A 14,799-nucleotide genomic window follows, 5' to 3' on the forward strand; every position below is an offset into this window, starting at 1 on the left:
CCTTAAGGTGGAGGTGGCGGCAGCAGCCGCACCAGTGATGAGGAAGAAACGCACGGACGCGCACGGCTCTCGCCCAGCACCGGGTGGCTGCGCGGAGAGCCCTGCAAGTGAGGGCTGCCGCCGTGTGCTTTCTTCCTGGTGGTTAATAGTGTTGTTACTCTTAGATTCAGACAGACCTGGTCTAAGTGCTGATTCTGCCACTTGCTGGCGTTGTAACCTCAGCCAGGCGACTTTTTTCCCATTTCTTTAAGTTTAATTTAATTTAATTTAATTTTTTTTATTTTTTTTATTTATTTATTTTTTAACGTTTATCCATCTTTGAGACAGAGAGAGACAGAGCATGAACGGGGGAGGGGCAGAGAGAGAGGGAGACGCAGAATCGGAAGCAGGCTCCAGGCTCCGAGCCATCAGCCCAGAACCCGACGCGGGGCTCGAACTCACAGACCGTGAGATCGTGACCTGAGCCGAAGTCGGGACGCTCAACCGACTGAGCCACCCAGGCGCCCCCTTTAAGTTTAATTTTAAATAACCAAGAAGTATGTAAGAGTACTTTCTCTGTTAAAAACAAAAAATTTCCGGGCCATAGAGGTACCATGTCAGTCTTCCCTGACTCCCCGACCTGCCTCCAGTCTCCCGTCCTCAGAGGTGACCATGTACAAATTAAGGGAAGCCTTTAGGATCTCTTTCTGTTTTCTTAAGTATGTAAGATACTACTTTTACAAACTCAGTTTTATTCTATGATGGTTGATCCCCCCCACCCCCACCCCTGCCTTGTTTTTCCTCCCGCACAAATGAGACCTATGGGGGTATGAGGTTCTTCAGCTGGCCTTCCTCACTTAACGCTGGGCCTGCACCGGGCATCCCTGAGCAGGAAGAGTCACAAGACACGATCACAAGGTATCTGGGATCGCCCACCCGCACGCCAACACATACACCCGCTCTCCTGTCAGGTGCGCATAAAGATCCTGGCCAGTCTGGTGACACAGTTTGACTCGGGCCTGAAGGCTGAGGTCTTGTCCTTCATCCTGGAGGATGTGCGGGCCCGCCTGGACTTGGCCTTCGCTTGGCTCTACCAGGAGTACAATGCCTACCTGGCAGCTGGTGCCTCGGGCACCCTGGACAAGTACGAGGACTGCCTTATCCGCCTGCTCTCCGGCCTGCAGGAGAAGCCAGACCAGAAGGATGGGTGAGGGAGACAGCCCTGCGCTCTCCTGTGTCCTGCCTTTTCTGGTTTCTGATCACCTCCCTCTTTACCACCCAAGTCCGTGTGTCCATCCTGAGACTCCCTTGTCTCCTTACCTTCTGGAGGCACATACGAGGCAGATGCAGTGTGGGCTCTGGGGCACACTCCCCGGGCTTGTTCCCGGCTCTGCTGCTTGCCCTCTAAGTGATCGGTGTCACTCCCCCTCTGGGCCTCCATTTTCATAAATAACAGCGCCTGCCTCGTGGGCTTGTATCGCAGGTTGACCTCTCCAGCCCCGTCTCTCGCCTGAATTGCTTCTGTAGCTTCCTCCTTGTCCTCGACCTCCTGCTTATCTATCCATTCTCCACACAGCGGCCTAGGTGACATTTTATAATGTAAATACTATCTTGTTATTTACCCACTAACACCCTCCATGATTCTCCGTTGTTCTTGGGATAAAGTGCAGCCTTTTTTCTATGCCCTATGAGACCTGCGTAATCCAGTTCCTACCAACCTCTTTACCTTCTTTTTCTGCCCTCTTCCTCACGGCCCCCAAACCTTAGCTACACTGGCCTTCTGTTTCTGATCTTTGAACATGCCAAGTGCAGGGCTTAGCGGTTCCTGCTTCTGTACCTGGAATGCTGTCCCCCAAGTCTTTGCATGGCTGGCTCTTTCTCCCCACCCCCACCCCCGGTGTCAAATCAGGGTCACTTCAAAGCAGCCACTTTTGGCCACCACATCTGAAAGGCAGTACCCCTCCCCACTCCCCATCACTCCCTTCCATTACTGTAGTAAATGAGTAACGTTAGAAATCCTTGTTTGACAGAGGGCAGAAACCGAGTTTCAGAGAGGTAAGTCACCCAGCCGGCAGCTTTTGAATCCTGCTCCGTTTACCTCCAAAACTCTGTAACCAGGGGGTTGAACAAGCTGTATGTGAGGAGCAGCCCTGCCGGCTCAGCTCCAGCAGGACTGGGAAGCTTGTCTGCAGCCACTCCCCCTCCCTTCCTCTCTGGCAGGATCTTCACGAAGGTTGTGCTAGAGGCACCGCTGATCACTGAGAGCGCCCTGGAGGTGATTCGCAAGTACTGTGAGGATGAGGTGAGGACAGGCGGCACATCTCCCTCGGCCCCTAGCACCTAGATAGATGCATGCAGGAACCCTGGGAGGGACGGGGACCTGAAGAGCGGAGGCACATGGCCTAGACCTAGTGTCAGGGGATTCTGTGAGGGGACAGGTCCTTTCTTGCCCAGTATTAGATCTGGAGGGAGGCAAGGGAGAAACCCCCCTTGCCGGTTTCCCTCCTTCCTGCCACAGAGTCGCACTTACCTGGGCATGTCTACTCTTCGAGACCTGATCTTCAAGCGCCCGTCCCGCCAGTTCCAGTACCTGCATGTTCTGCTAGACCTCAGCTCCCACGAGAAGGACAAGGTGATCCCCGCCACCCTGAGCTGGGCTACACTCAGCCTTTCCCAGGTCCTGAGGAACTTGCCCAGCCTCTTCCACATTCCCCCTGGAAGTCCTGTCTGGGCCTGTTGCCCTTCCTGCAGTAGTGTGTCACTGGTGGTTAGTTTTTGATTTTTGGTGGCACGAAACCGCGTAGATATATACGCGTATATACACACCCTCCCAGGAGGGGTCCATTCTCCCTCCTCACGCCACCTGCGTTGGGGAGCCCCTTTTAAGGCCTGCTGCTGTGCTGGGACCTGGTTGGGGAGGTGACAGGAGAGGAGCCGTGTGGCCTATCAGCACGCAGGGAGGACACAGAGAGCTCTTGGAGTCGAGTGGCATTACAGCAGCAAATGCAGCTGTGGGAGCCCTGGGGCGGGGCCTGGCCTACCTGATGGGGGACAGGCAGGGGCAGGGGCTAAGGCTTCTGGAGGAGGCAGCGGGTAAGCCAAGACCTGGAATCTAAGTAGATGGGTGTAACTGAACAGAGGAGACAAGGTGTGTGCATGCATGTGATTGAGAGGGCTCTTGACTCATCCCTGCTCTATCTAGTGTTTTCCAATTCCTTTCCTGGTGTCGTGTGTCCATTCATTCAGCAGACCCTCACTGCAGACTCGGGCTTGGCCTTTCAGTACTGCTGGGCACAGAGCAGGGCCCAAGAATAGTCCCTGTCCTCAGGGCATTCTGGGCAGCAGGAACCTCTAGTGCCAAGTCTCAAAGCCCGGGAGAATGCTGTCACTTTTGAGGAACTAAGGAAAGCTCATTCTGGTAGGAATGTAGCAAGCAAGGCAAGAAATGGTAAAAGAGGGGGCGGGCAGGGAGATGGAGAGGTGATACAGGGCCCTGACCGGGCCAGGAAACCTCTCTCCCAAGCCGGTGAGCAGCCTGGGGCACAGGTGACTCAGGGAGTTGAGGCCTTTCTCGGTCTTGGACTTGTTTCCCACCGGTACTTCCAGGCTCAGTACAGCGGTCTCCCCCCTCCACCGTCTTGCCCCACTCTCTCAGGTGCGTTCCCAGGCCCTGCTGTTCATCAAGCGCATGTACGAAAAGGAGCAGCTGCGAGAGTATGTGGAGAAATTTGCCCTCAACTACCTGCAACTCCTGGTCCACCCCAACCCGCCATCTGTGCTGTTTGGAGCCGACAAGGACACAGGTTTGCTGCAGCTCATCAGATGCGTGTTGAGCACCTACCGAACCCCAGGCTCCAGGCTGGGCCCTGGCAATAGAACCGGATGGAAACTGAGCGCTGTTCAGCCTGCTAGGGAAGAGAGCCAGGCGATAAGAGCCAGAACGAGCAGGCCTAGGGGCTGCGGGAAGAGGGGCGTCTGACCCCAGCCAGGGGTCAGGGAGAGCATCCTGGAGCAGGGAGTGGTTGGGCTGAGAGTCAGAGGACAAGGAGAGCTAGCCTGTGATGGTGCTCTGGGAAGGGCCAGACAGGTCATCACAGGCCTGTTCCTTCAGCAAAGCCCTGGGTCCCCCAGAATTACAGATGGGGAGACCCAGGCCCTTGGACCATTAAACTGGAAGGTTCAGGGGTGCCTGGGTAGATCAGTCAGTGGAGCATGAGACTCTTGATCTAGGAGTTGTGAGTTTAAGCCCCACGATGGGCATAGAGCTTACTTAAAATTAAAAAAAAAAAAAAAAATTAAGTTTGTTTATTTTGAGAGCACAAGCATAAGTCGGGGGGGGGGGGGGCGGCGGCGGGCAGAGAGAGGGGGAGAGAGTCCCAAGGAGGCTCTGCACTGTCTGTGCAGAGCCCAATGTGGGGCTCAATCTCATGAACCATGACATCATGATCTGAGCTGAAACCAAGAGTCAGATGCTTAACCCACTGAGCCATCCAGGTGGCCATACTTAAATTTAAAAAACTGGAAGGTTCAGGTTGTGACAGGAAGCACAGGACTTTCTGGGAGAATAGGGGCCCTGGCACAGCCCAGGTGCCCTGAGGACTTACTAGCAGAGACACTGTTGCTTGAGGCCCAGAGCATGAGATAGAGAGAGAAAGAGGAGTTGGACAGCAGAGTTACACGCAAAGGAGTGATGTGTGCAAAGTGACTTGGGGCTCTGAGGGACTGTCAGAAGTAGGATATGGCCAGAGCCCAGGGGCAGGAGCTGCCCCAAACAGCATCCTGCGGGTAGAGCAAGGTGAGGCGCTGGGGACTTGTCCTGGGAGCGCTGAGCAGGAGAAGGACAGGGTCGGAACTTCACTTCGGAAAGATCCCTCTGGCTCCCCGGTGGGTTGATGGTCAGAGACGAGGTGGGACTTCCGGTGCAGAGGTTTCTCAAAGGGGAGCAGTCCTGGTCCCACCCCGTTTCCCTGATGATTGACTTCCTGCCCTAGAGCAGTTTGCTTCCCAGGCCCACCTCCCTTCTGTGCCTGCCGCCCCCTCCCCCCCCCCCCCCCCCCCCCCCGCCCCCAAAAAGGGACAGACACTGAGGGCGGGAGGTGGTTGGGAGGAGAATGTCCCTGATCCCCGCCCCCCTGCCCTATCAGAGGTGGCAGCGCCCTGGACCGAGGAGACAGTAAAGCAGTGTCTGTACCTCTACCTGGCTCTCCTGCCTCAGAACCACAAGCTGATCCACGAACTGGCCGCCGTGTACACTGAGGCCATCGCTGACATCAAGCGGACGGTGCTGAGGGTCATCGAACAGCCGGTGAGGCCCCTGAGCTCACCAGGCTCTGCCCACTCGCGGGCAGGGCCCAGCCCCACGTCCAGCCCTTCCCTTGGTATCTCCACCTCGGCGTGTGCTGGGCACCAGTGGTCGCCACTCCGGGCCGAGTGGCTCTGTAGCTTGGGGGTGGCCCACGTGCGCCAGCTGCCAGTGAAAGCACGAGAGGGTAGCCCCGCAGTTACCGGCCTGGAGTTTGACAGACCTGGATTCACATTCTACCTCTCACTTTCCCCCTGAACAGACTGACGCCTCTTCGGTAAAATTAGCGAGGATGATTCAGTCCCCCAGGTTTGCTGCTGCAGCAAACCTGCACGTGACCTCATGCACGCAGACAGCTGTGGCACTGTTATCATTTGTGAACTGACCTTCCCCTGCCTTGCCTACGGCAGTCTTTAGCTGTCGTTACGCAAGTCCCTCCTGCTGCTCTCTTCCAAGCCACTCGGCCACCCACCCAAGAAGCAATTCAGAGCGTCTGTCCTTCCAATTTGCCGCTGGATTTGAAACCACTTTTTTGTATATGTCTGTCCCTGATGTGTGGTTTTTTTTTTTTTTTAATGGAAAATTTCTAACATAAACAAAAGGAGGGAGTACAGTAATGCTAATTCCCAAATCGCTGCCGCTCAGATTCAGTGGTGTCCTCACCTGTAGCATGTGGATAATAGTGGTTTGCTCAGAAGAAGCAGGTTCTTCTCCCTGTTTTCACGGTGAGCCCACCAGACTGTGAGCTCCTGGAGGGCAAAGACTGCTGGTTCCCGGATGATTACGAACATTTATTGGCAGAGGAAGGCGTGAGCCCTTGAAGCCGGGCGCCACGTTCTCTGCATTCGTTGCTTCCGGAGTGGGGCGGGCTGCAGACGGAGCCCCGATCTGAGCCAGCCGCCGCGCCCGGGCACTGGCAGTCACCGATGCCTTTAAAAGCCTGCAAAGTCTTCACCAAGGAATCAGAGGGCAGGATGGGCATTAGAGGGCGGGTTAGGTCAGAGGTGACCAGGAGAAAGAGCCGGGCCTGCTGACTAGGCAGCCGGCACTGGCGGAGGCATGGGGGCTGCGGCAAGTCTGTACCCTGTGAGATGGGGGTCGACGCAGCCCGGATGCTGCCGCCCTGCCCCCTCCCCACCTTCCCCACATTTCCCCCAGTTCTTCAAGGCTTCTTTGCCCCCCCAGGTTCACTGAGGTAAAATTGGCGCAGAGCATTGTGTTAGCATGAGGTGTAATACAGATGGTGCTTTGGTGTGTTTTTGTGTGTTGCAAAGTGATGATTACCACAGTTCAGTTAACATCAGCTCATATAGTTTTTTCTCTGATGATGAGAACTTTTCAGATCTCTCTGTCCCCAGTTCTTGCCCCAGAGTCCTGTCATCCCCCCAGCCACCCTGCCTCTGACGCCTGGGCCCCCTCACCCTCCCCACATCACCCAGCTCCTTCCCCAGCCTGCTCTCCCTCTCTCTCCCTATAGATCCGAGGAATGGGCATGAACTCACCAGAGCTGCTCCTGCTGGTAGAAAACTGTCCCAAGGGGGCAGAGACACTGGTCACACGATGTCTGCACAGCCTCACGGACAAAGGTGCCCCCAGGACTCCCACCTTTCATCCTTTTCCTCCGTGCCCTAGACCCTCCCTACTTCCCCTTCCCAAGACCTGAGGATCAGAGCTGCGGGGTATATTGCCAAATGCATTTGAAAAACCGAGGGCCAAAGATTCCTTCTCTGAAATGTAGTTGGCCCTCCCCTCCCCTCGCACACAGCCGCCGTCATTTCACCTTCCCCTCGGTGCTCACCCCCACCCCGTCTGTGCTCCTGCTTCTTTTGCCCACAGTCCCGCCCTCCCCGGAGCTGGTGAAGCGGGTCCGGGATCTCTACCACAAGCGATTGCCAGATGTCCGCTTCCTCATCCCTGTGCTCAATGGACTGGAGAAGGTACGGAGCAGGGTGTCCCCGGATGCCCCCACAGATGAAGACATGGCAGGGCAGGGATGGTGGGGAGGCAGGCACCACCAGTCAGATGCTTGTGGGCCCATCCCAGGGCTCATCAGACTAGGGGTCGGTCTCAACTCTGCTTCATCCTCTGTGACCTTTAGCAAGCCACCCCCTTCTCTGCACTTTGGTTTCCTCCTGTCAAGTGAGGATCGCAGTGACACACACACACACACACACACACACACACACACACACTGTCTCCAGGCCTAAATGAAACTGCAGACACAGCACATATGTGCTTCCCCTGCTTGGGTCTTACTCCTGATAGGCTGTGAGGCCCTAGCAAGCCTCAGTCGTCTCGTGTATAAAGAGATGATGACCACACTGTCCGCTTGCAGGGGGCCTCAGGGCATGTGACACAAGGAGGGCTCAGATGGGGAGCGATGAACTGGGGCTGAGTTAGGCCCAGTGACTTGGAGACAAAGCTCGGCTCCAGGCGAGAGAGGGAGCAAGAGGAGGGAAGCGTCGGGGCATGATGAGGCCAGAGCACCTCCTCACTTCCCCAGAGTGAGCATTTGGGATGGGGGTACAATCTGACCCGCCTCCCCTGCCCTCCGCCTGCAGAAAGAAGTGATCCAGGCCCTGCCAAAGCTCATCAAACTCAACCCCATTGTGGTGAAAGAGGTCTTCAACCGCCTGCTGGGCACCCAGCACGGTAGGTGACGTCGTGGACGTGGTCAGAAAGCAATGAAGTAGAACCCCAAGATAGAGAAGCTACCCGGTGTTGAAGGATGATCTCCTCGCCCCTCACCCCCGTGGCCGGCGTGGAGGCTGTCTGGTGCACACATAACACGGAGATTTAAAACTCACACACAAGAGCGCCTGGGACCCTCAGCACAGCACTGGCAGAGTGCCGTCTGCCCTGGCGCCTCCCCACAGCGCCGTCTTGGAGCTCTGTTAGCAAGCCCACTGCCCGGCCCGGCCCGGCTCGGCCTGTCCAGTGAATGCCCACATCTGTGCTGTGCTGGGGTCCTGCCCTGCTGCGTGCACAGCTCAGGGAGGAGGGAGAGAAACTGCTGGACCACATCAGATGTTGTCTTAAGGAGGGAAGGAACCCGTCAAGGGGAGGAGAGCAAGATAAAGGCTGTGAAGGAGGGCTTCCCAGAAGGGGTGGCATTTAGTCCGTCTTTCTTCCCCTGCTCCAGCCCTCTGTCCTCCCAGTCCCATCGAAGAAGAGGGCGCCTCATCCTCATTCGCCACTACCCTGATCTGGGGAGCACAGACACAGCTCTTCACTTAGGCTTCCGCACTGTCTCCTTCCCCTTCCCCTTCCCGCCCCCGCCCGCTGCAGGTGAAGGGAACTCGGCCTTGTCCCCGCTGAACCCTGGAGAGCTGCTTATTGCGTTGCACAACATTGACTCGGTGAAGTGTGACATGAAGTCCATCATCAAAGGTGAGGCGCTCCCCCCATCCCCCCCCAAGTGGCCTGGCTGCTGTGGACCCAGGGAAGAACCTCAGTCACCCACATGTGCCCGCTGGAATCTGCCAAGTTGGAGATTGTGCCACCTGCAACCCCATCTCAGCTCTGGATACCCGCCCTCCTCCCTTTTCCTCCCTCCTCCTCTCCTTCCTCCCTCCCTCCCTCCCTCCCTCCCTCCATCCAAGGAACTGGCTTATCTACTATGCGCTGGCACAGAGTAGCCCTCAAGAAAGATGGGGAGCCCCTCCCTCCCCAGGCCTGGCCTGAGGAATGAAGGAAGCTGAGCCCTCGGCCGAGCAGGGGCAGAGGTGTGGCCAGCAGAGCAGATGGAGCGCACCGGGGCACTTGTTGGACAAGGAGTAGGTGCAGAGTCCGGTCTGGGCTCCTGGGCTCGGGTTGAGGCAGGAGAATGTGCCTCCAGGGCAGGGGCTTGGGGACAAGCTGGCCGGCTCACCACAATCAGCAGTTTCATAATGGCTGCTGTCACCGTTTAGTGAGCACTTACACTGAGCCCGGGCGTCCTCTGTGCCCTACGGGCCTGCCTGCCCCTGCGCACCGCCCCTTACCTGGTGAGTATGCCGACATCCGTGTTATAGACGAGGAAATGGAGGCTCCGGAGAGATTGAGTAACTTGCTCAGGGCCACACACAGCTAAGTGGTGTAGTAGAACATAACAGGAGCTGACGTCCAGTAGACCCGAGCTGGAATCCGGCTCTGCCAGTTCCACCTGTGCGTGCACCCTGGGTCTCGGGCCATCTCCCTAGGAAGCCTTCTGTCCCTCAGCCCTCCTCAGCACTACCCCCGCTCCTCCCCGAGGGAGGTTTCTGGTCCAGAAGCCGTGCTTTCCCACGGAGGTGGGAGCCCTTACTGTCGCCTGCTGTCCTCAGAAGACACCTTTGACCCGTCTCCTTTAAGAGCAAGGAGGGGGGTCTTCCCCTCGCCACTTAGTTTCACGTGTGGCCTAAAGCAGCTTCTTAGAAGACTACTTGTTTCCTAGCCTTCCTCAGCAAGTTCAGTCAGAATCTTTTAGATCAAGAGAGGAGCTAACGGAAATTTAAAACCCACACCACAACTGAGGAGGCACTAAGGCCTCTAGCGAAAAGGGTCTTGAAGCTGAGCATCCAGAAGTGGCCTTTTTATTTATTTATTTTTTAAGTTTGTTTATTTATTTACTTACTTAAGTAATCCCCACACCCAGCGTGATGCTCAGACTCAGAACCCAGAGATGAAGAGTCGCATGCTCCTGCGACTGAGCCAGCCAGGCACCCCTAGGAGTGGCCTTTTTACACACTGTCGCCCCTTTGATGTCAGGGAAGCTCTGGGCCCACTCCCAAGGACGGTACGCTCACACAGTTTTGCGTACAATTTGAGGGGATTCACAGACCCCACCACCCCCACTAACCCCATTCACAGACTCAGATGTAGTCCCTGGGGGAACACCTGGCTACAGGTTGCCCCAGTGAACAGTGGCCAGGTCCCTGGAGAGATCCTCAAGGCCTAGCCTTTTTAAATTTATTTATCTCTTTTTAAATGCTTATTTTTGAGAGAGAGAGACGGAGAGCACGAGCAAGGGAGGGGTAGAGAGGGGTGGGGGACAGAGGTTCCGAAGCGGGGCCTATGCTGACAGCAGAGAGCCCGATGTGGGGCTCCAACTCACAAGCCGTGAGATCATGAACCTGAGCTGAAGTCGGTCACTTAATCAACTGAGCCCCCCGGGATAAGCATTCTTTCATGGCATTCACACCCCTTTTAAACCACCCTCTTTCTGTGGTGAGTTTTTCTATAACTGGACCTGCCCCCGGTGGCCCGGTGCAGCAATTAAGAAAACTCACTGAGCACCTCTGCTCAGCCCTTTGCTGGGTGGTGCTGGGATGGATACAGCCTTGGTCCTCCCTCAGGGACTCACAGTCTATCCCCGGACAATAACAACCCCCCAGTGAGCAGGGCTGAGACAGGGGAGCCCCAAGGGGACACCAAAACTGAAACCACAGAAGGAGGAGTAGGAGTGAGGTAGCCGGGGAGATGATGATCCCAGAGAAAGCAAGACTATTTGCAGAGGCCAAGAGATGCGCTGGCATGGTGTGGTTCTGGAACTGCAGACATGAAGCTGATTAGATCTTGTGGTTTAGGGGAAGGGGCCCGGTCAAGAGAGGTCAGACTGGAAGCATTAAGAAAACCATGCCTGGGCCCCATCCACAGAGTGTCTCATAGGCCCACAGTAGGAGATTGGACTTGATTTCTGGGAGGCATGGGGTTCAGAATAAGCTTTTTAAACACCCCTCAGGCTGCTATGGAGGGTGGATTAGAGGGCTGGGTGGGAGGCCCAGGAGGAGACTGGAGCAGAGGGGGAGGAGAGGACAGGGGGTTGGTTGTGGACCCTTTCAGGCAGAGCAGGCAGGAGCCGGCCACTGCCTGGAAGGGAGGAGGCGGCGCTTTCTTGGTTTCTGGTAGGTTCACTCTGGCTTCTACACTGTCCTTCCCTTCTACACTCTCCTCTGGCCCAGATACCTGCCCTGTCCCCATCCAGTCTCCTTCCTGCCTGCATTCCTGTAATGCCTCCGTCCTCCCCCTGTTCCTTATAGGAGCCCCCTCATTCCTTATAGGCACCCACCCCTGTTCTCCATTAGCCTCTCAAGGATTGGGGGCCTCTCTTCTGGCTCAATAAAGACTTCCTGGTTGACAGACTCACATGGCAAGTGGTGTTTGGGGAAGAAGGGGTTCGGAGGCAGTTCCTGGGGTCTCCCCCTTAGCACAATGGATCAGAGCACTGCCAATCCTGATTTTGGGGTGCCACAACCCACTCCTGAGGGAACAGACCCCAAAGCCTGCCTGCCTTCATGGATGCCCATACTGTGCCCACCCTCCTTGAGCCCTTCCCCACACTGGGTCTGGAGCTGGAGAGCTCTTCGAATGCCCAGGCTTCCTCCTCTTGCTCCTTCCTCCCTTCTTCTGTGGACCGTGCCTCCCATGTGGCCCCAGGCCTGGTATCCCTCCAGCACCAGCACAAACCCTCATGCCCTGGTCAGGATGGGGAGTGGGCAGCCCCGAGGCCAGCCTGCTGGTGGAGAGCATCTCTCCTATGAGGGCGCTTATGGAAGTCAAAGCTGCCTTCCCACTCTGGTGGGGGTGGGGAGGGCAAGCCAGAATGGGCCCCAGGCTTTGGCAACCTGTCTTTCCTGCCTCAGCCTTCCCATGGGTTGTCCCTGGAGAAAAAGGGCCAAGGTCTGCCCGCTCCGCCCAGCGTGGGGCTCCCAGGAGCTGGACATGTCTTTAACCTTGGACCAAGACCGCAGGCTTTCCAAGGACCAGGCCACAGTACATCCCCTCAGGGACCTGCTGGGCGAGGAAGTCCCTCTCGCCTGGAGCTTCAGGAAGTGAAGGCTAGGTCTCCACTCAACATGGGCAGATAATGGGGCTCTGTCAGGGCGGGCGGGGGGGGGGGCTCCCACCTCCCAGGGGGCAGGCGGGCAAAGAGGACAGGCCCACTTTCCGCCTCCTCGCAGCCACCAACCTGTGCTTTGCGGAGCGGAACGTGTACACGTCGGAGGTGCTGGCCGTGGTGATGCAGCAGCTGATGGAGCAGAGCCCCCTGCCCATGCTGCTCATGAGGACCGTCATCCAGTCTCTGACCATGTACCCCCGCCTGGGGGGGTTCGTCATGAACATCCTGTCCCGCCTCATCATGAAGCAGGTAACCCGCCCCTGACCACCCCAGTCCCGCAGGCAGGACACCACAGCAGGACACGCTGGAGACACATTGGGGGCAGAACCCCAGGCTTTCCCCGCCAGCTTGCCTGCCGCCCCCCAGAGGGAGCCGGGAGGAGAGCACGCTCCAGGAGGCCCGCCAGCCCCTTTGCCCTCCCTGGCCTGGGCCAAGACGAGACGGCCCAACAGGGGGCGCTCACTCAGCTCCAGGATGGCCACTGGGTGGCAGGAGCAGTTGGCAGGCTTCACGGGCCCGTGTCCCAGGAGAGGCGCAGTGCCCCTTGCCACTAGCTCCGCACCCGGCCAGGAGGCACACTAGAGCTGAGAGGTGGGCCCGTTTTTCAAGAGAAGCTTGAAATCTGGGTGTTTAGAAATACCAAGAGGAAGTAAGTAACAAACCCCACTCATAAGCTCTCAGACGAGATCCAGCCCACAGGTTGCCACTTTGCAACATCTGGCTGACAGGTAAAATGCAGACTCAGACGATCCTGGGTTCAAATCTCGGCTCTGCCCCCTCGGTACCCACGGTACCCTGTGCCTCCGCCTCCCTGGGCCTCATCTGTCTAGCAGGGCCGGTGTTGCCCCTCAGGGCTGCTGTGGAAGTGAAATGAGACGGTGCTTGCCTGATAGGGCCACTCCCGTTTCCCTCTCCTCTTTTCCTAAGTGGCCCTCATGAGCCGCTTGGGATCAGAAAGAGAGTCACAAGGTCTTCTGGAGGGCCAGAGGTGGCGGGGCGTGTAGCCCAGAGCAATCTGTTGCCTGGTAGGGATTTGGGCCCCATCTCGGTCAGGTCTCCCTCCTGGTTCGGGGGGTGGCGACCTGCACGCCCCCTCAGGACCGCTCCCTCCCTGCCCCGTCCAGGTGTGGAAGTATCCCAAGGTGTGGGAGGGCTTCATCAAGTGCTGTCAACGCACCAAGCCCCAGAGCTTCCAGGTCATCCTGCAGTTGCCGCCCCAGCAGCTGGGTGCCGTCTTTGACAAGTGCCCAGAGCTCCGGGAGCCCCTGCTGGCCCACGTCCGATCCTTCACCCCCCACCAGGTACCCCAGGGTGTGGGATGGGTGGCCCCGTGGGTTCAGTCCTGGAGGAGTGGATGGGGGTGGGGAGAGGGGAGCCCTGCACTGCCACAGAGGGTCAGGGATCAGGGATCTGGGGTGTCCGCTTGGGGTCTCGAGTCCGAGCACTCCGTAGAGCCCCCTACCTGCTCTTCCCCTAGCAAGCACACATCCCCAACTCCATCATGACCATCCTGGAGGCCAGTGGCAAGCAGGAGCCAGAGGCCAAGGAAGTGCCCGCGGGGCCCCTGGAAGAGGTGAGGGCCCACAGCCCCCCACTCCCCAAGCCATCAAGGCCCACCCTGTTCTCCTCACCCCAGACACCTGTCTGGGAGAGGCTCCTGCCGAAAGGGATGGGAGGTGGGGGAACAGTTGCCCCGTACTTACTCCTTGTGCCCACCCTGCCGTCTGCCTCAGGGTGCCTTCTGGCTCTTTGCCACCATCCCCTGACAGTCTGTGACCTGCCGCCCCCTCCCCTGAGCTTCTCTTTGCCCTTCCCAACCCCCAGGACGACCTGGAGCCCCTGGCCCTGGCCCCAGCCCCAGCCCCCCGGCCCCCTCAGGACCTCATCGGCCTTCGGCTGGCCCAGGAGAAAGCCTTAAAGCGGCAGCTGGAGGAGGAACAGAAGCTGAAGCCGGGAGGAGTGGGAGCCCCCTCGTCCTCCTCCTCGTCCTCCTCTTCCTCCACCCGGCCAGGCCCTCCCCAGCCCGAGGAAACCATAGATTTCCGGGAGGAGGGGCCTGAGTGTGAGACCCCCGCCATCTTCATCAGCATGGATGACGACTCGGGGCTGACCGAGGCCGCACTCCTGGACTCTAGTCTTGAAGGGCCCCTACCGAAGGTAGGGATGACAACTTCAAAGCAGCAAGGGAAGAAAACAATCAGGGCCCCGGGGTGAAGGGTGTGTGCCAAGTGCCCAAGGTTGGGGTGGGGAGGGGAGGGTACAGCCCGAAGGAAGGCTCGGAGGTAGGATCACACTGTGTCCTTGACCCACTCCCCCTTCTGTCACCAGGAGGCAACAGGCGGGTTGACCTCAAAGGAGGAGCGCAGCCCCCAGACCCTCACCCCTGCCGGAGACGATACCGTGAAGACCCCCAGCCCCGCCGCCGAGGAATCCGGGGAACCCGAGACCAAGGGGAACAGCTGACGGGGCTCGGTGGGGAAGGGGAGTGGGGCAGAGAGCTCGGGGAGGGCAGGGCGGGGCCTAGCCGGCGGGGCTTTGCCTTTAAAATTAAAAAGATCGCGGGTCTGGGGCGTGGATGCAGTCTCTGGTCTCTACCTGCGTGTCAGCTGTGGGACTGCGCGCTAGCTGGTGAACGCGCCCAGCCGCTGGCTGGAGGACA

The 14,799-nt window shown here is 57.9% G+C and overlaps 1 protein-coding gene across 3 annotated transcripts in view; it reads left to right on the top strand.

Annotated features, from left to right (window-relative positions):
* SYMPK (symplekin scaffold protein) overlaps window positions 1-14,714 on the top strand; it is a 35,057-nt gene extending 20,343 nt beyond the window's left edge. For all 3 annotated transcript variants that reach the window (XM_060651511.2, XM_060651510.2, XM_060651514.2), the window contains 14 exons: window positions 951-1,186; window positions 2,200-2,281; window positions 2,498-2,611; window positions 3,635-3,782; window positions 5,124-5,284; window positions 6,759-6,867; window positions 7,118-7,218; window positions 7,843-7,933; window positions 8,570-8,671; window positions 12,202-12,389; window positions 13,265-13,441; window positions 13,618-13,713; window positions 13,965-14,297; window positions 14,469-14,714. In XM_060651511.2, the coding sequence (XP_060507494.1) occupies window positions 951-1,186; window positions 2,200-2,281; window positions 2,498-2,611; window positions 3,635-3,782; window positions 5,124-5,284; window positions 6,759-6,867; window positions 7,118-7,218; window positions 7,843-7,933; window positions 8,570-8,671; window positions 12,202-12,389; window positions 13,265-13,441; window positions 13,618-13,713; window positions 13,965-14,297; window positions 14,469-14,603 (2,073 nt within the window). In that variant the 3' untranslated portion in view covers window positions 14,604-14,714. The remainder of the gene's footprint in view (window positions 1-950; window positions 1,187-2,199; window positions 2,282-2,497; window positions 2,612-3,634; window positions 3,783-5,123; window positions 5,285-6,758; window positions 6,868-7,117; window positions 7,219-7,842; window positions 7,934-8,569; window positions 8,672-12,201; window positions 12,390-13,264; window positions 13,442-13,617; window positions 13,714-13,964; window positions 14,298-14,468) is intronic.
* Window positions 14,715-14,799: the final 85 nt, after the last annotated feature.

This window comes from Panthera onca, chromosome E2, assembly GCF_046562875.1.
Source record: "Panthera onca isolate mPanOnc1 chromosome E2, mPanOnc1 haplotype 2, whole genome shotgun sequence".
In the NCBI taxonomy this organism is placed as follows: Eukaryota; Metazoa; Chordata; class Mammalia; order Carnivora; family Felidae; genus Panthera; species Panthera onca.